Raw genomic sequence first — 19393 nt, 5'->3', positions numbered from 1 at the left:
TTTTAACCTGTTTAGAGAATTTTTAAATAACCACTTATTAGGATAATGGGTTTACAGATATCATAACAGGTATAACTGGAAAAAAGCAAGGAAGGGAGAACTAAGTGAAAAACAAGGCAATTCATGAAAATGCACATTTTAACGTGCAAATGAATTCTGGAAATTTCTAAAACCCAGAATATGCTACCAAACATTCCATTAGTAGCCACTGGGGGGCGCATTTTAGATAGCCTCTGGAAAGAACTGTGTAAATAAATGGAGAAGGGCCCTGAGGATGTCCACTTTGAGAACCATTTAAACATGCAAGCTACTTTGCTGAGGTAAGAGACAAGAGACAACAGCGAGCTAAGTCCTCCCACCTCACCTAAACACGGAGCTGCAGCACACGAATGCCTTCCCAGGTCTGCTGTATGCCTGTTACTTACAGAACTAGGCTCTAGGGCCACAGCGTTTCCCAGAGTCGCTAGGGTGGGGGAGGGGAAAATGAGTAACTTCTGACGCATATGCAGTTTCACGTGGGATGACCAACACACTCTGAAACTGAAAGCTGATGGCTGCATAGCTCTTTGAATATATAAAGCCTGACCGACTAAATACTTTTAGAGGGTGGATTTGGTAGGATGGCAAGAAATAAGAAACTTTGAAACATTTCAAGTCCTTAGGCCCAAGAAACTGGAAACTAAGGGAGAATCAGGAGCTTGACTTTGCATGCTGCACATGGAGACGCCAGTGGACAGGATACACTGCCAGCTGTGTGTACAATTCTGGGGGCTAGAGGAGTCTGCCCTAGAAGTAGAAACGTGTGTCATCTGCCTCCAAAAGGCAGAGACCAGAGTGGTGGTTTGAATGAGGATGCCCCTCAGAGCCTCAGCTGTGTGACTGCTGGGTCCCCAGTTGGGGATGGTGTTCAGGCAAGTCTTGCAGGAGGAAGTGAGTCACTGAGGTTTCAAAGCCACGGGCCGTTTCTAGTTCACTCTCTCTGCTTCATGCTTATAGTCTGAGATAGATCCTAGCTGGCTCTCAGCTTCCAGCTCCAGCCACTAGAACTGCTGCCTGTGGCCATATGGTCCCCACCATTAGGGACTATGAGCCCAAATAAAATCTTCTGTGAGTTGACGAGGCCATGGTGGTTCTGTCACAGCAACAAAAAAGTAACTAATAGAATGGGACAGCATGAAATCAGCAAGTCAGTGAGCGCAGAGTCGGAAGGGTTCTGCTGAAGTTCACTCCTTGTGGATTACACAGTTGCGACAGAGGAGGAAACTCTCCTGAAACAGACTTCACACAGGGCGGGTAACTTGTCGGACTTCCCTGAGGAGAGACTGGGACAGACACTGATGGGCATGACCACATCTTGACAAGACTGCTTAATCATGAATTTAAACCTAAACTTCATGTAAGGACCCAGAAGATGGACTTAAGGAAATCACTGGATCTTTGTTCCTCTTCCCAACGTAGCCCTCCTGAATAAATCTATCTCTGTGCGCTCTCTCTCTCCCTCTCTCTCTCTCTTTCTCTCTCCCCCCCCCTTTTTATTTTCTGCATTTCACTATTAATTTGGCTCTTTTAATTGTCTTATTAAAGGTGGGTAACCAAACTGGGCGGTGGTGGCACATACCTTTAATCTCAGCACTCCAGAGGCAGAGGCAGGTGGATCTCTGTGAGTTAGAAGACCGCCTCGTCTACAGAGTGAATTCCAGGACAGCCAGACCTCCATAGTGAGAGCCTGTCTCAAAGCAACCCAAGGAAGGAAGAAAAACAAGGTAGATAACCAAAGCTGGCTGGTCAGAGTGCAGGCTGTTCTGTAACCAAAGAGCTAGTGAACTGTGGTTGTGTCAGGGGACCAAGCACACAGTTTACGGAGAGCTCTAAGAGTTGTGAAACTGGCACAATATGGTGATACAGAGGAAATGAAAGTGTTGGGACGGAAGCACGGGTACATTCATGCTTTAACTTATAAAGTGAATGACCATCAGGGATACACAGATTTTAGCCAAGGCATTGGGAATTAATAACTGAATTATTCTGAGAAAGAAAAACTAATGCATAAGTTCACTATCAATTAATTTCTCTTCTTCTCTTTTTTTTTTTTTTTCCAGAGACACAGTTTCTCTGTGTAGTTTTGGTTCCTGTTCTAGATCTTGCTCTGTAGACCAGGCTATCCTCAAACGAGAGATCCGTCTGCCTCTGCCTCCCGAGTGCTGGGATTAAAGTCAGGTGCCACCACTGCCCGGCTTTGAAATTAATTGATAGAGCCAGGCAGTGGTGTCACACGCCTTTAATCCCAGCATTCGCGAGGCAGAAGCAGGCAGATCTCTCTGAGTTTGAGGCCTGCCTGGGCTACAGAGTGAGTTCCATGAAAGGCTCCAAAGCTACACAGAGAAACCCTGTCTCAAAAAACCAAAAAAAAAAAAAAAAAAAAATTAATTTCAAGTGTGTTAAGTGCCATAACACCCATTTCTGACAATCAATACTGAAGGGGCACACTGCAGTCTCCAAAGTGTGCTGTGTTCCGAGGGAGTTTTGAGACTTCCACCCTGCCTGTATTCCCAGGACTAAGGATGGACAACTCTTTCAAAATGGCCACCTATTGGTTTTCCTTGAGAACGGTTTTCTTGTGGACCTTTTATACTCACATTAGTGCTGCCAAACTTGGGTCTAGTAATTGAACTATGTGACTGATGAGATAGCATAACTTCTTTGTGATCCAGTTCCTAAACGCACTTGTAAACATCAGGTCAAATCTTCCCTACTGCACAGAACACGAGGATCCCCAGTTCCTTCTCTGTCACTTCACATTTGTGTGTGTGTGTGTGTGTGTGTGTGTGTGTGTGTGTGTGTGTGTGTGTGTGTAGGCATATGTGCAGACACAGATTTGCAGGAGTACATGTCGAGGCCAAAATTTATGTCATGCATTTCCTCCTCTGCTCTCCACTTTCCAGTTCAGCTAGTCTAGCTAGCCAGCTTGCCTCCAAGATTCCAAGTGCTGCGATTCCTGGTGGGACACCATGCCTGCCCAGCTATTTATGTGGGTGCCAAGGATCTGAACCCTGTCCTCACACTTGGGTTGCAAGCTCTTTATCCACTGGCGAATCTCTCCATCCCTTCCATACAGCAGTCTGGGTTCATCTTGCCACTCCACCTGCACCCAAGTCTGCCGCCTCCCAAGGGAGACTACCCCAGGACAGTTGTCATGAGGGCCCGGATTCCTTCCAGGTGGACACTGCTTCCAGCACCAGGACGGCTTCTCTTCAACTACAGCAAGAGCAGATCTCAACCAGTCAGGTTTACACTGAGGCTGTCCAGACAAAAGCAACAGAAAACAAACCTTTCCAAACATAAAGTATCCCAATGCACAACAGAATCTTTTTAATTTAATAATGTGCATAAAAGCTTCCACTGAGGGTTATGCGACAAGTTTTACTTGACAAGTGACCATTTTCATCATGTCACACACCCAAAAGCAGACTCAGAGATCTCTGGCTTCATAGTTGGGTTAAACATCATTGCTCTACCCTAGCAGCCTCGCCATTTGAAAGCAAATCATAATTCATAAGCTAGGGCTTTTGCAAATAAAGGAATTATCAAGGCAAAATGGAGAGAATAGAAACACGCAAGTGACATTCATCTACAGGATAATGGGTCCAGGCTATAATTAACTACTATTCCTAGATAATGCTGGTATCATAAATATTTTGGTTCTCTTAGGATACAAAATTTAATTTAGCAAACTATGAGAAAGCACAGTTTTGTGACATCATCTGAGAACTCCTTTAGAGTATCGGGGGTGCTATTAACGTAATAAAACAGTTCACCTTCTAGAAAAATCTTCAGCAAGGAGGTATCTAATAGGCAGATGTCTGGACATCTGTAAGAAACGCACATGGGGTGCTTATTGGGGGGGGGCAGATAAGCACCTGTGAACATGAAAACGGAGAACCTTGGCCTGGAGAGAGGATGGCTAGCTCCACCCCAAACATTACCATGCTGCTCTACACAGCTGCGCTGCTTGTTCACTTTTCTGTGACCGAGAGTGGGTCAGGAGGCACTCTCACAAGCTCTGGGCTGTGGCACGTGAGGTGCCTGGGGGTACTGACACCAGTTTCAGAAGGGGGAGGAAAACAGACGGCATGCATTCCTTCTGTGAAGACAGTGGACCAGATGACTTCCAACAGCCCGGGATTCTCAGCTAGAGCTGATTAATGGGTGACAGGGGGGTGAAGGTGAAGGAGGAACCTGAGAGGCGGGAGGAAGGATGGGGTAGAAGAAGAGAAGAATCTGGGTTGGAAGAGGAGGTAGGTCAAATTCACTGGAAGGTGCCTGGACCACAACGGTACCCACAGGCAGACAGGAGTAAAAACTAATGAGGAACGACCTCGTTCTGAAGAAGAGGTGGGGCTCCCACTGTCCTTCCTCCAACACCTCACAGCTTTGAAACAGGTCCCCATGTCAACGCAGGTAGGGGCTTCAACCTTACAGGTCAGGGCCAGCAGTTTACCTGCCTCAGTCCATTCATAATAGCAAGGCTGTGGAAGGGGCTTCCCATTCTCCTGCAAGCTAGCTGCAGGAATGTGTTAGTCCTGGCATGAGAATTCTTGTGAGCAAGTGTGGTGGTATTCTAATTGTACTGAAATGTGATTTTGATTGTATGTTAATAAATAAAGTTGCCCAGGGGTCAGAGCTATTAGAGCCATAGACAGAGTGTGGCGGTGGTGGCACACGCCTTTAATTCCATAGATCTCTGTGTGTTCAGGGATACAGCGAGCATTGGAGACATATGCCTTTAAGACCTAGGGGGCTGTACATTCAGACAGTGACGAGGCAGTCACGTGTTTGGGTTTACAACCAATGAGAAGGCAGAATGACTGGAAAAGCGACTTACAGACAGGAAATAGCTCTCTTTTTTCTAGAAGCTGGGACAGCAGAAGGAAGGGTGAGATTTTAGCTCTGAGTTCTGACCTCTTGGCTTTCTCTTTTACATTGTTTCTGTGTTTCTTATTTAATAAGACGGTTGGTTACATCTACAAGCAAGTCTTTGAAGTGTATTCTCAATTTTAGGATGTAATCAACATACTCTGGATTTTTAAATATATCTACAATAAAAGGATGAGTACTCCTTGGAAGTAAAAAAAAAAAAAATCCACCATTGTGACCAAGAAAAAAACTGTACTAAATATTCCTATATGGCTAACACTTATTGCTTATGCTAATTGTCACTATGGAATAAATGTGTCTCCTTTCAGACACATAGCAAATTTAATAATCTGTCGCATCAAATACTTTCTTAAAGATTTATTTATTTTATGTATATGTATGTATGTATGTATGTATGCGTGCGTGCTTGCGTGCGTGCGTGCGTGCGTGCGTGGTGTGCGTGTGTGTGTGTGTGTGTGTGTGTGTGTGTGTGTATGCGCGCATGCGCCATAGAGCCATAAGGCACTGGAATTACTGTTGGAATTACTGTTCTGAGTCAGCTGATGTGGGTGCTGGGAACTGAACCCAGGTCCTCTGCAGGAACAGCAAGCACTCTTAACCACTGGGCCATCTCTCTAGCCTCTCAAATACTCTTTACAGTACAGGTACCTTTCATCATCCTGGAAATAAAATCAAGAGCTGATTCTTAAGCCAGATGTGGTGTGTGTGCTGATAATCACAATACTCACCTGGAGGGTGAGGCCCAAGTATCAAAAGAGCTTGAGGGTAGCCTGGGCTACTGAGGAAGATCCTCTCTTAAAAAGAGAAAGGGGGGGGGTGTAATACTTCAATCTTCTATATTAAAGTTATCATGGTTACTTGAGATGTGGTACAAGACACCTCTGAAAAACATAGGATAAATTGATGGCTATTGCCATCTGAGGGAAAGAAAAGTTATTACAGTCCACTAGACACGGGAAACAGTATCACAGAAGTCCCCGCTATCATTCTAAGACAGAAATTACTGCTCAAAACTGCCCATTCCAGTGTCAAGAAATTCTCACTCATCCTTTAAGCAAGGTAACACGAGACGAAAGACATGAAATTCAACTCTCCTTCAGTGTTTAAAGTCAAATTTATTACAATAGCAAGAGTCATGATTAAAAATGCTGGTTAAAATGATTAAGTATCTAAATCATTCTTCTAATGTAAATACTAGAAATGACAACAATTCTATATGTACATATTGAAATACACATAATATCATGCACAAGGCCAAAAAGTAACATTGCACGCTGTCCGCTGTCTGTCCATCTGCTGGTCCCAGCGTCACAACAGCCTGAGCTGGGTGTGCCGATTCCTCAGACCACAAGCCTCAAGGGTCGAGCACTCTGGACACTCACCAGTTACTAACATTAATGCTTAAACACCGCGGATGGCATCCTGAGGAGGTGGCTGGTTTCACCTCCTTCTCCTGACAGGTCGCAGATAAAAAGGATGAGCTAGAAAAACTGTTTATAAGAACCAACGTGGATCCCGTGTTTCCTGTGGAGGTGACATCAAGTTCCACACAAAGAGGGAAAAATGCACCGACATGTAAATCCAAAGAAGCCATAGGCCTCTGCTTGCTCTTGACGCTCATACGCCTCCAGGGGAGGCCAGAACCAGCCGGCCAAGCGGGAATGATGGAGAGTGGGGGATGGGAGACACTGGAAAGGGGCAGGAAGCACAAAGTTTTAAAGGGAAATTTCAAAGAATTGTCTGTCTTCCCCTTCACTTAAAGCAGGGACCCTGGGAGGGGGGGCGCACTGGGAGCGGGGAGGCAGAGGCAGGGCTTTTGGGTTATTTTGTAACTTATTCTGTGCAAACAGCCATGGCCCTTTAAATGATGTGAGGATTGATTTGTTCCCTCCTTAGAACAGGTTCCCCCAATTTGTTGTTGTTTAGTTTTTGGTTTGGTTTGGTTTTTCGAGACAGGGTTTCTCTGTGTAGCCTTGGCTATCCTGGAACTTACTTTGTAGACCAGGCTAGCCTCAAACTCACAGAGATCTACCTGCTTCTGCCTCCTGAGTACTGGGATTAAAGGTGTGAGCCACCACACCCTACCCAGGTCCTCCCCCCAAATTTGAGGAACATCCCAAATATAAGTTTAAACATTTTAGAAACACCAGGAGTCTGAACTTATTCTTAACATGGGGCAGGTAATGAGCATGCAACACCCAGAGAGGTTAAGTGTTGTGCCCAGGGGAGGACAGTGAGCTAGGCACGATGCTGATTCCTCTACGACCAAGCTTCTCAGACTTCAACAGGCATGTGACAAGTGTGGACTGTCACCAGACGCACCAGGTCTAATGGGGCTTCAGAGCCCACATCCCCTGTGAGCTCCCAGCAGAGTGTGGATGCCACTCACACTGAAATGGAGCTGCAGTGTACAGAGAGAAGGCCAACTCTGTCTGGGCTGTCACAGATCTGTCCCAGTGTCTCTGATTACCCAAGTATATCCCAAGCAGAATCTGAGTCGATGGAGTGACCTGTCTGCCAGGAATAGAACTCATCTTTTGTTTACAACATCTTCCCTAAGATGATTACGATATAAAGGTATAAAAAACTCAGCATATTAAAATCCATAAGAAAACACCACATGTGCACAGATATACGTACAGTACAAATTCTAAGAAACTCGCTGCTTTCCATCAGGATCAAGTGCTACCACTGTTCCCAACTGAAATCATCTCCTCTTCCAAAGACGAGGAAAAAGCCTTGAATTGTGAGGAAAATGACAGCGTTGCCGGCCAGCACGAGGCCACAGGCTCCCCACTTGATCTGAAACACAAGAGAAGGGGTAAGTCACCTTCAGATTGTACTCTGTAAATCTCTTATTCTCTGCTCCAGAAACCCCCACTGAAACATGACCACGGCTGCCACAAGGCTGAGTCACGTCATGGGTGGAGGACAGTGAACGTCTCAGCCATTAGTTTAAGTGATGCCATGATGCTTGTGAATTAAGTCTAGTATCATCCTTTACATCGTCCCTGTTTTTAGTTGACAATGACTGCCTCAGGCAAAACACATGTAAGCAAGATTACTGATGATCCCATGTCAACATTAGGCGCAAATGCTCTGCGTGCATCAACCTCTTTCACAGAGAACAGGGACTGGAAAGTTATGCATCTGTTTGCTTCTTTTCTAGGCAAGGCATACTTTTAAACAATAATCTGCACTTAAACGAAAGGGGCATTCCAGCTGGGCAGCTGGTTTCCTGGAGGCACAGCTGGGACGAGAGTACCCTCTAGTGGGCGTTTCTTTTCTTTTGGCTTCAAATGAACCAACAGAAATATCATTGAAAGTTTCTTCCCCCAAACACAAGCACAGTGCAGAAAGTAGAAATATCAACACTTAAGGCAGAAGAAGGAGGCCACGGCCACCTCGTGTTCAGAGCTTCAGAAAGCCTCATGGCTTTAGGAAAGTTGGAGCTGGCGAGGCATTAGGGGGGCTCTGGCTCAGTAGGCCTCAAGGACATTTGTGGCCTTCCTCTCGGTGCCTCAAGTGGCCTTCCTCTCGTGCCTCCTTTTTGCTTCATCATAATGCACTTTTCTTTTCTCCACACAGTGCATTTTCATACCTAGGTGCCATTCCAACAGCCTTCTCTACTTTAATCAGAATCCTATTGGGCTTTAGAGGCTCACATCAACCAGCAGCTGGCATTGCTCTCTTCACGGTGCGCCTATGGTGTTCTTACCAATGTCCCTCCTCATACATAGTACACCTTAGCATATATCCTCATCGGGGCATCATCATGTTCTTCGAGTGCTGACAGTATGGGATTTTTAGTCCTGGTATTTAATGCTAAATAAATAAACGAGATTTGTACATGTGTGCACATGTTTGATAGCCAATGTGGTTGGCAGAATAAAAACAAAGAGTAGGAGAGTCAGAGAACATCAAGAAACTGAATAAAGTATACCTACAATGTTTGTTTACATGCCAAAAAAAAAAAAAAAAAAAAAAAAAAGCCTACAATGGCTGTGGTGATGTCACTCACTAGATATTGCTCAGTATCTACCAGAGTACTGAGAAGTAAGTCCTAGTTCCAATTTGATAAGACCTTCATTTTCTGACTGGGGAAGCATCTTTTCTATCGTCTCTATGGTTTGCCCTGTCGTATAAGAGGCAGGAATCTAAGAGTGATTGAAAAGAATGGCTTAATGTGGAAAAAGCAAAAAGTCATACGATTTGACTAAAAGTTGTAGGAGAAACAAAGAAAGCAGTCTGAAAATATGAGCAAGATACTGATGAATCTCAAGTAGGAGAGAGAAATGCCAGCCGCAGCTGGCTTCACGGGAAGCTGAAGCAATGAAAATGAACTTGAGGTCTCAGATACAGGCCTTTGAAACAAACCCTGACAGCCGACTGAAACAATAGAAAACAGAACTCACCACAGCCACGCGAGCAAGAATAACAGGAAATCCAAAGGCAGAAACAACAATCCCAGTAGTGAAGAAATATGCCAGCTCCCGACAGGCACTGCTGGTCGCATCGGAGTCATATGTGACCCTTTTGGCAATGAAGTAGGGGATGGGGGAGATGACGTAGAAAATCAAGACGAACAGGGGCCAGTAAACGCTGTCCTCAGTGGAACCAAGATGAAACCCAAAAGAAATGTTACATCTTAACTCAAAGGCATATTATTGTTTCATTATCATTAGTTTACATGTTTAAGTAAAAACATTAATCAACTATAACTATTATATCATGAAAATATTTCTACCAGGCACAGATATAGTTAGGAAAACATTACTTATTCTCTAGTACATATGCAGTTTATATTATGTCAAGAAACAACTATAGAGTACTATATTACAGATCTGCAGTTTTTTTGCAGTACTGAACCCAGGACTTTGTACAAGCTGGCAAGAACTCTACCACTGAGCTGTATAGCTGGCCATGATCAGCACCTCCAAGGACAGGATCTTAAAAAGCCACCTGCTTTCCCTTCAGAACACAGTACAGTGGCTTACGCACGCTAGTTTCATGAAGATCTTTTACATGCATGCATACATGCATGAAAGCTTCCAATGATTTAAAATGAAACACAAATCAGGTTCCACATCCGCTGTTTTCCATTTCTTCAATTCAATCTGGACCACCCCACCCTCATTCTCTTAACTCGAAGCCACAGCAGCCTTCTCCCTGCTCCTGGCACACTCTGGTCTCAAGCTTGCCTTGGGCTCTGACCTGCAGTGCAGTCAAGGCTGGAGACCCCTTCCTGAAGGTGACCCCAGTGACCCTTGCCTACAATACCCCTTTCTAGCTTTCTGCACAGCACCATTTGGTATCTTTGTGCTCACTAGAACAAAGATGTGATTTGTCTTAGTCAATCTCCATTTATCTCCAGAGCCCTGAATGGGATGTTCCACTTACACTTGTCAAGTAGGTGGGCGGGGAAAAAAAAAAGATTTTAGGGATGAAGGAATGAAAATGTGCATTTGCTCACTGTATGTACCCAACACCACCTTTTATTACAGTAGATTACAAGTATAATCTCACACGAAGGAGCAAAACCACTTGCAGTGGTTAAGAATAGCCACTGCATTTACAATTGTGTTTTCCCTAGAAATACTTTCAAAATAATCTACCATCCTGGTCGCCTTCGGTTAGACACCCATTAGAGAAAAACACACCAGCCAGTCATCATCATAAACACACGGCACAATAACACACACCATCACCAAACGGTAATCATGCGGATCCACCCACACAGCAAGCGCCCCTGGGGGTGAAGGGTGTAGGAAGTCGGGGTGATAACCAGGAAGCAAGAAGGGAGTGTCCTTCAGCAAGCAGACTCGGGATGGAAACAATGGATGCAGGCTCCTCATTTGAAACTGCAGAGGTTATTAGAATATATTCCAGAAAGTACTGTTGCAAGGCGCTGCTAGGTAATATCAGGACAGAGACAGTGAGGAGCAAGCTACAGAGGAGGGGCCTAACTGTCACCTGCACTCTCCCTGGAATACTGTGACAGTTTTCTGAGGCATACTCGAAGAGACTGTCTCACGCAGAGCAGGCCTCTGGCAAGAGAAGTCTTTTCATATACAAAATTTAACATTTAAATATCACGTGGTTTACTAAATGGGAAGGCCAAAGACTGGCCAACTCTTTTCTGTAAAAGACCATAGACAGATCCACGAGTGGCCAGGCCACCTCAGGTCTCTGTCTTCTCTACACTCTGCCACTGTGACGCAGAAGCGATGCCGGTGGTCCCAACAAAGTCTGACCCACCGCAGCGGGCAACAGCTACACTGGCCAGTTTGCCGACCTCCGATGCAGACGAAAGTCCCAAGTTACTGTCACAAAGGCATCAAGTGCGTCTCTGTGTGGCGGCAGCGGCGGCAATGTGTGCTGTTCTCATCTTACGGAGACATGGTACCTTACAGAGAATTCAAACACCTGGATTCCATCAGTCATGGAATGACAGGCAGTGCCTTGGCCAAGAGTCAGAGCAGAGCGCCACATCCACGTCTGCCGTTTCCTACTGTACAGTCAGCCAGGCTTTGTTTTCCCAGGCAGGAAGGGGAACAACAAATCCCTAAACCAGAATACAGTAATAGCTGTGAAAACTCTCAAACAAATGTGTGTGCTTACATCATGTTTAAATAATGTGTGTGATCACTTCTAACTCCATGGTACATTTGAACTCAGCAATGTTTCCCTGGTTAGTTTTTTGCCAACTTGACACAAGCTAGAGTCATTTGAGAAGAGGGAACCTCACTTGAGAAAATACCTCCGTAAGACTGGCCTACAGGCTAGCCTGTGGGGCATTTTCTTGATTTATGATTGGTGTGGAAGGTCCAGCCCACTGTGTGTGTGGGGTGCCACCCTGAGCAAGTGGTCCTGAGGTGTGTAAGAAAGCAAGCAATGAGGAGCAAGCCAGGAAGCAGCATTCCTTGCAGCCTCTGCTTCAGTTCCTGCCTTGAGTTCCTGCCCTGACTTCCCTTCATGATGGACTACAACTGTAAGCTGAAATAAAGCCTTTCTCCCTAGGCTGCTTTTAGTCATGGGATTTTATCCCAGCAATAGAAAACCTAAGACAGAGGTCACAAAAACCAGTTCCAGCTGGTCTTAGTCGCACACATTTAGGTCAGGCATTGAAGCCACTCACCACTCATTCAAGCTGGCAGGAACTTGCCTGAGCCCTGATATAGGTGAATACAACCTACTGTCACCTACACAGGCCATTTCCTCGGCTCCAGGCCCCATCTACATCTCCGACAGTGGTCCCTTAGGATCCATCTGGATTACAGTCTCTGTCACCACATTCCTACCTAGCCTCTCATGATATGTTTTCCCAGCTCCTGTTGTCTGGACACATATCTAACCTCCTCCACAGGGCATACAAAGTCCCCAAAGAACTGGCTCTACTTGCTGGGTTAATCCTCCTTTAGTGGGTTGCAGCACAAAGGCTACTGACTGTTCCCTATGCCTGTGATGCAGAGAACGTCTCGTCTCGCTCATCCACTAAGTCTTGGCTCAGGAGAAATGCGCAGGTCCGATCTCGGAGCTCCCACAGTCTCTACGCTCTTGTGTCCTCGATTAATTGTCTGTCTCTCTCTTCCAACTTCAATGGCAAGCTCCTGTGGGCAGGACGCATGCTCACAACCCCAGCTGCTTCAGGCTCAGAGCTTAACAACTGTTTATTAAATTAACACATCCATTTGTTGTTAAAGGAGTTTTTCTCTACATAAATACACTGGTCCCTGAAGGGGCTGAATTCCTAAAGCAGACTTCACCAACTCGTGCATCACAGCACGGGCCACACTGATCAGACTCCGACAGTGACCGTAACAGAGAAGTGACTTTGAGAGCTGGGGAATGGCTCAGTACGTAAAGCGCGCGCTGTACAAACACAAAGACCCGAGTTCAATCCCTAGCAGTCGCGTAGAAAGCCTGACGCAGTAGTGTACACCTGTAATCCCAGCACTTGGGGTGGGTGGGGATGGGGGGACAGAGGGATCTGCATAGCTTGTTGGCCAGTCTAACCAAATGAGCAAGCTCCAGGTTCACTTAGAGATCCTGTCTCAAAAAAATAAGGTGGGAAAAGAGAAAATAAGGTAGAGAAGAGACTGGAAGACATGTCACCTTCACAAATACCTGCATACACGCACATGTACGTGTACACACACACACACACACACACACACACACACACACACACACACACAGTAATTCCTTTTTCAAACAACTTACCCATAGTCCTCCAAGGCACATCCCAGCATGAGAAAAGTCAGCCCAATAGCCCCGCTGAAGGATAGTGCCACGAGAGCTGTGGAAAACACACGTGAATGTTAAAGGTTCTAATCGATGGTTGTTTGGGGTGATGGGTCCAAACAATAATAGGTGCAGAGTTTTGTCTAAGGGATGGCAAATGTCCTGGGAATAGACGGCAGTGGAGGCAGCACGACCTTGTGAATATGATAAAGTCAACAGAATTTTACATTTAAAAAGGCTGAGTTTATGCTATCTGAATATATCTCAGTAACACATGGCTGACAGGTCGGCTCAGCAGATAAAGGCACCTGCTGCCCAGCCTGATGAGCTGAGTTCAATCTCCAGGACCCACACTGTGGAAGCAGAGAACCAGCTCCTGCAGGCTATCTTCTAACCTCCACAGGTGTGCTGTATGTGCACACTCACATACATTCTTTTAAAGATGAAACTTAAGGAGAGGTTGTTGTGGGATATTTGTACCCTGTGTGAAGGAGTATTGCTGTGATTGTGGTAATAAAAAGCTGGATGACCAATAGCTAGACAAGAGGTACAGGCAGGATTTCTGGGGAGAGAAAGGAAGAGGAGGAGGAATCCAGGCACATGGGAGATGCCTGGAGACATGGAGAGGAAACAAGAGGTGCAAGATGGAAGAGGGGTAATGCCATGTGATAGAACATAGATATATAAATGGGTTAATTTAGGTTATAAGAGCTAGTTAGAAACAAGCCTAAGCTATAGGCCAAGCTTTCATAATTAATAAGAAGTCTCCATGTCATTATTTAGGAGCTGGCTGGTGAGACAGAAAAATACTCATTACAAGAGGTCACAAAATTAAGCAAATGCAGCAATTTGCTAATGTCATTAATTGATGTTACATCTGATTATCCACTGAGAACTACTATGTGACTGATTATCTGTGTACCTTTTAAAGTCATATACTTGAAATCATAACTCCTGGTGAGATGGTCTTAAGAAGTGAGGCCTTTGGGTTTGTTTTCTTTAAAACAATGTAGTCCAAGCTGGCTTCCAACTTGAGGTCCTCCTGCCTCCACAGCTCAAGAGCTGTGATAATAGGCACGCATAGCCATACATTTAGGAAGTCAATATATTGAGACATGAGCATGAATGTAGAGTTCTTTTGACAGGACCAGTGTCCTTATCACAAGAGAAAGAAACTTCTCTTTTTCACTCTGTCTGCTCCTGGATCCTGGACTTCCTGGCCTCCAATACTCAGGATTAAGTCATTTAAACTACCCAGTTTGTGGTTCATTTGGTCCCAGAGCCCACAGTGAGAATGGCAATGGCCTCTGTCCACCACTTTAAAACCAAAGGTGGAAAGCTCTCTGGCCACTCCAGCAACTTGGCCCTGCCTACCACATGGGTTCTCTCTACATGTGCCAAGATCGTCAACACCAGTGAGGGGAACTCACAACATGCCTTCATAGGAAACGATCCCCAACAGTGGCTACCATATAAATCCCCACAAGCACTGGATACTCACATCAGAATATGTCGGCCCTTTCCACTTTGCCCTGTGACAGCACATCAGGTTAACTCTCGGTCACTAATGTCAATTCTGCAACCAGCTGGTTGCACGACCTTAGACAGCTGGACCTCTCTGAGCCTAGTTTCTTAACTGTAAAATGGCAATGATGGTCCATTTCATGGGGCTTTTGGAAATTAAATTGGATCATCTATACATGGTGCTCAACAAAAGGGGCTCAACTGATGCTGGCTATGGCAGCTCTCCACTCACCCAGCTATTTGAAAAAATAATAAATCAGAAGCACAGGATACTGCATCATCCAGATTTTCTTCTTAAAATCCCTAATATAATTAGTCACTGACTAATGAAGACTTTTATTTTTATTTTTATTTATTTTTATGTGCATTGGTGTTCTGCCTGTGTAAGGGGGTCTAGTCCCTTGGTTACAGACAGTTGTGAGTCACCATGTGAGTGCTGGGAATTGAACCCTGGTCTTCTGGAAGAATAGTCAGTGTTCTAAACCGCTGAGCCACGTCTTCAGCCCCTAATCAAGTTTTTTTTTTTTTATTGCCTTCTTTTATTAAGAGATTTAGAGAGAGTGTTCAATAGAAAGAAACCATTATGCTTTCCAGGAACCCTGGATGAATAGAGATGTCAGAGGAGGAGGAAGGAATTTCTATCTTAGTTTCTATCTTTTTCTACTAATATGGTATTTTTAATGGACAAATGTCTGTGAGTTTAGAAGTTGCCTGGTCCTTTTCTCATAGCCTTGCACTGTTCCTCTGTGACAGACTGCCTGCAAAGTTCTCTTCCAGGAACCTACAGCATGTGAACCACAGACTTACTTCTTCTTTCTGTTCCAAAATCATCTCAAAGTTCATAACCATATTCCTGCTCAGTGCCTTTAAGCCCTGTATGTGTGTGTGTATTCAGGAATTGCACTCTCTGCCCACTTCCTCTCTTTTTAAATTGTGTGTAATAATGATGGGGGGTGGGGAAGACAGGTCTACGTGCTGCAGCACATGTAAAGACAACCTTGTGAAGTCAGTTCTCTCCTCCCACCGTCCCATGGGTTCCCGGGGATTGAACTGAGATCACTCTGCTTGCAGAGCGAGCCTCTGCTGAGCCAGCTTGCCAGCTTGCTGCCATTTCTTAAATTTCAGCAGGAGCTAACCAACCACTCAAGTCCGTCTCTTTTCACTTCACACTTGACTGCTGAAAAGCTCAGTTCAACCCCAAGCTCCCAGAACAAGGGCCCAGCCATATCCAAGGCTCCATCCCACAGCAGATTCTAAGAACTCTATTTCTCATCTAGATGACTGTGCCCGTAGAGCCAAAGCCAAGAAGGACCTCAAATCCAACATGTAAAATGACCTTCCATTCCTATTCCATCCCCACCCTTTTAAACGCATGCTTCATCTTACCCTGAAGACCCGTTTTAGAGGGCTGAAACCAGAGCTGTCCTCTACAGCTCATCAAAGTAACTCATTTTACCAGACCTCACTCAAAACGGCCGTCTTCTCTTGAACTCTTTGCTACTGTGTAAGAGCAGTCCTTATGCTCTCCTCCTGCTGCCGACTGAGCCTCTCCCTAGCCTTCCTCCATACAGATGATCAGCTGCCTGTGTGTTGCCCTCTGCATCTCTGGTCACAGCCCGCAAGCTGCTCTATCACTAGAGGCTCACTACAGTCTCACTCCGAACATCTCCACCCCCTCCAAGTCCCTGAGAACAAGAAAAGAAGATGTGTTCTTTCACGGCCTCTGCCCTAGTCGGATGCTGTTCTGCCCAGCTGGAATATATTCTGGTCTCAACCCCACCCTTGCGGGGCCCTATAAGTTCAGCTGAAGTATTTCCTCTTCTGTCACCTGCCCCCATCGAGGAGTGGTCATCCACGCTGGCTTCACAACGGAGAACCACAAACTGGGTGACTGAGAACCAGAGAAAATAATTCTCTTAGTTCTGGAATCAAGGTGTCGGCAGGGCCATTCTCTTTCTGAAGTCTATAAGGAGCAAGCTTCCTTGCCTAACACCCAGTGCCAGTACTTCTGGCTTGCAGCTATACCATTACAATTTAAAATTATTTACTTAGGTTTATCTACCGATATATGGGAGTGTGCCATAGTACATGTACATGTGTGGAAGTAAGAGCTGGTTCTCTCCAGTTTCCCCATGTAGGTCCCAGGGATCAAACTCAGGTCTTAAGGTTTGGCAGTAAGTGCCTTGCCTATTAAGCCAGTGGTTCTCAAACTGTGGGTCGTGACCCCCTTGGGAGGTGAAAGGACGCTTTTCACAGGGGTCACCTGAGATCATCAGAAAGCACAGATATTTACATTACAGTTCATAACAATGGCAACATTATAGTTATGAATTAGTAATGACAATAATTTTCCGGTTGAGGGTCACCACACCATGAGGAACTGTGTTAAAGGGCCCTCCCAGCGTTAGGCAGGTTGAGGACCACTGTACTAAGCCACTTCTGTCCTTATGTGGTGCTTTCCCTATGTCTTCATGCACAAATTTCTCTGCTATCTGAAGGACTTCGTGCAAGGCAGTAAGTACTACCTTCGGCTGATTAACATCTGCTGTTTGCAAATAAGGTCACACCCTTATTTGCCACTAGGGAGTTACAACTTGAACATATCTTTGGAGGGACATGATTCACCCCAACATATTATCTCTATGCTCCCAACTGTCTCTGAGCACACCTCATTTACTTACACAGCAATATAATTATCTGCAGCCATCAAGTCAGTAAAAATTTCTCATTTATCGTTTATCCTCGGTCTCCAATATAGTTCTCAGTAACAGCTGAATTACCCTAAAAATTTTTTACTTTGCTTAGTTCTTATCCACTTCATAGCCTGAGTTCCTTTTCACTACATGGTTTCTAGCACGTTCACACATAAACTACTGTTACTATTTTGTTACTTTGTGGCCATGACCAAACACTCTGTAGTGGTTAGACACCATTTCCCCTGTTTTCTGCACCGCTTTCAAATGGATATATTATACGGTGGACACTGCCCAAGTAAACCACGTTTACTCAGCTGATACGGAACAGGAAAGTCCTCCAGAAATGGTAAGGTATCTCTGTTACAGCTACTCACACAGACACATTCATAGTGCACCCACAAGTACACATGCATATACACTGTGCCTATCTGTACACATGTTGGTAAGTGGGAAGGTCTTGGTGGACAGTTTTTAAGGAAAGGAAGTCCAACAGAGACAAGTTAGTCTATTTTGTGCACATGATCAGAAATCCAATCAGGAAGCCTTCCAATAACTACGTGCCCACTCAGACCCCCATTGCTCTTCATTCATAGAGATCAGCACACCCACTGCTTTGTCTGTTCACAGTCGAGTTAAAGAAAACACTCAAAGTCTTGTTAAAATCCCACCTAATCACAGCCCCCAGGCTGCGACGAACAGAGTGTTTCTGGTTACTTTTCACTGCCACACGCCCGGAATTGATTCTGCCCATCTAGAAAATCATAAGGAACAACAGAACCAAGTTTCCAACACCCAGCCTGGAGACAAAGGCTCCTCTGTAAGCCACAGGAAACTGCGGAGGAGCAGGAAGGTGAGGATGTGGGACCCTGGTGTGACCCTCGGGGAACTGAGACGCCCAGGAGGCGACAGGGGGAATGCACAGCCCACAGGGGTAAGCCTCGCCAGGGGTCTGGCGGGCGTGGGCACGAGCATTTACAGGGTCCGCGAAACACCGCTGCAGCGCACCCGGGAGGCCGGGGTCTGCAAGAGCCCGCACGCTCAGCAAGCTGGGAGCCGCACAGCTAGGAGCCGGAGCGACCCCAACCACCAGCCGCGGGCGGGGGTCGCGGTATACCTTTAACGCCCGCCATGTCTCTGGAGCTGAGGCCGTCGCTGCTTCCGGCTTCCTCCAAAAGCCGCCCCGACCCAGACTAGCAAGGGCTGGCGTGCGAATCCGGGACCCGCCCCGACTCGCAGGGTCCGCCCTTGATGGCATTATCCCCGCCCTCAGCCAACGTGGCCCCGCCCCCTTGCACAGGACCCGCCTCCTGTTGGTTTAGGCTCCACCTCCGTCCCCCTCCCATCCCGTTCGCGAAGCCCCGCCCTCGAGTCCTGAGCCCACCCCTCCAAATAGGTCCCGCCCCTGAACCCTGGGGCTCCACCCTCGGCTCGCGGAGCCCCGCCCCCAGAGGACAGAGCCCGCCCCACCACGCAGAACTCGATTCCTACTGGTTTTGGCTTCTGCCACTCATAACCTCACGCCCAATTCGGCCGGATCCTTGCCTACAGGCACACAACACTTCCTGTTGCTGATCCCGCCCATGGAGACCCGCCCCAGGCGTCTCTCCACGCTTGGCGGACTTATAACTCCGCCCCCAGCTCTCAGAGCCCCGCCCCTACTGCGCCGATCCTGCTCGGTCTGGCAGAACCCCGCCTCCGCTGGGTTGTTCGCGCCTCCGCCACTCAGACTCCGCCCGGACTCTACTGGTCCTAATTACTGCCACTCAAAACTTCGTTCACGAAGTCTCCAAGCCCCTAGCACAGAACTCTGCTCCTAGTCTCGGCGCCCCCCCTACTTTCACTACCTGTACAGAATAACCCCTTAATTTTAACTTCAGGGATCCTAGAAATCCTGAGACGTCCCAGCCACGCCCCTCAGTCTGGGGACCAAACCTCCCTCACGGTCGTGGCTTCGGTCTCAGATGCTACCTCAGGATATTCTAGATACTTTGTAG

The 19393-nt window shown here is 46.3% G+C and overlaps 1 protein-coding gene across 1 annotated transcript; it reads right to left on the bottom strand.

Moving 5' to 3' along the window:
• Positions 1-6030: 6030 nt before the first annotated feature.
• Leprot lies at positions 6031-18633 on the bottom strand. The gene is made up of 5 exons (XM_028870231.2): positions 18514-18633; positions 13159-13234; positions 9351-9537; positions 7576-7737; positions 6031-6623 (listed from the first exon to the last, which is right to left on the bottom strand). The coding sequence occupies exons 1-4, from the start codon at positions 18527-18529 to the stop codon at positions 7621-7623; spliced, it is 396 nt and encodes a 131-aa protein (XP_028726064.1). The 5' UTR covers positions 18530-18633; the 3' UTR covers positions 6031-6623; positions 7576-7620.
• Positions 18634-19393: the final 760 nt, after the last annotated feature.

Source organism: Peromyscus leucopus, chromosome 2, assembly GCF_004664715.2.
Source record: "Peromyscus leucopus breed LL Stock chromosome 2, UCI_PerLeu_2.1, whole genome shotgun sequence".
Classification (NCBI taxonomy): domain Eukaryota; kingdom Metazoa; phylum Chordata; class Mammalia; order Rodentia; family Cricetidae; genus Peromyscus; species Peromyscus leucopus.
This window is presented reverse-complemented; position numbering and strand designations above follow the sequence as displayed.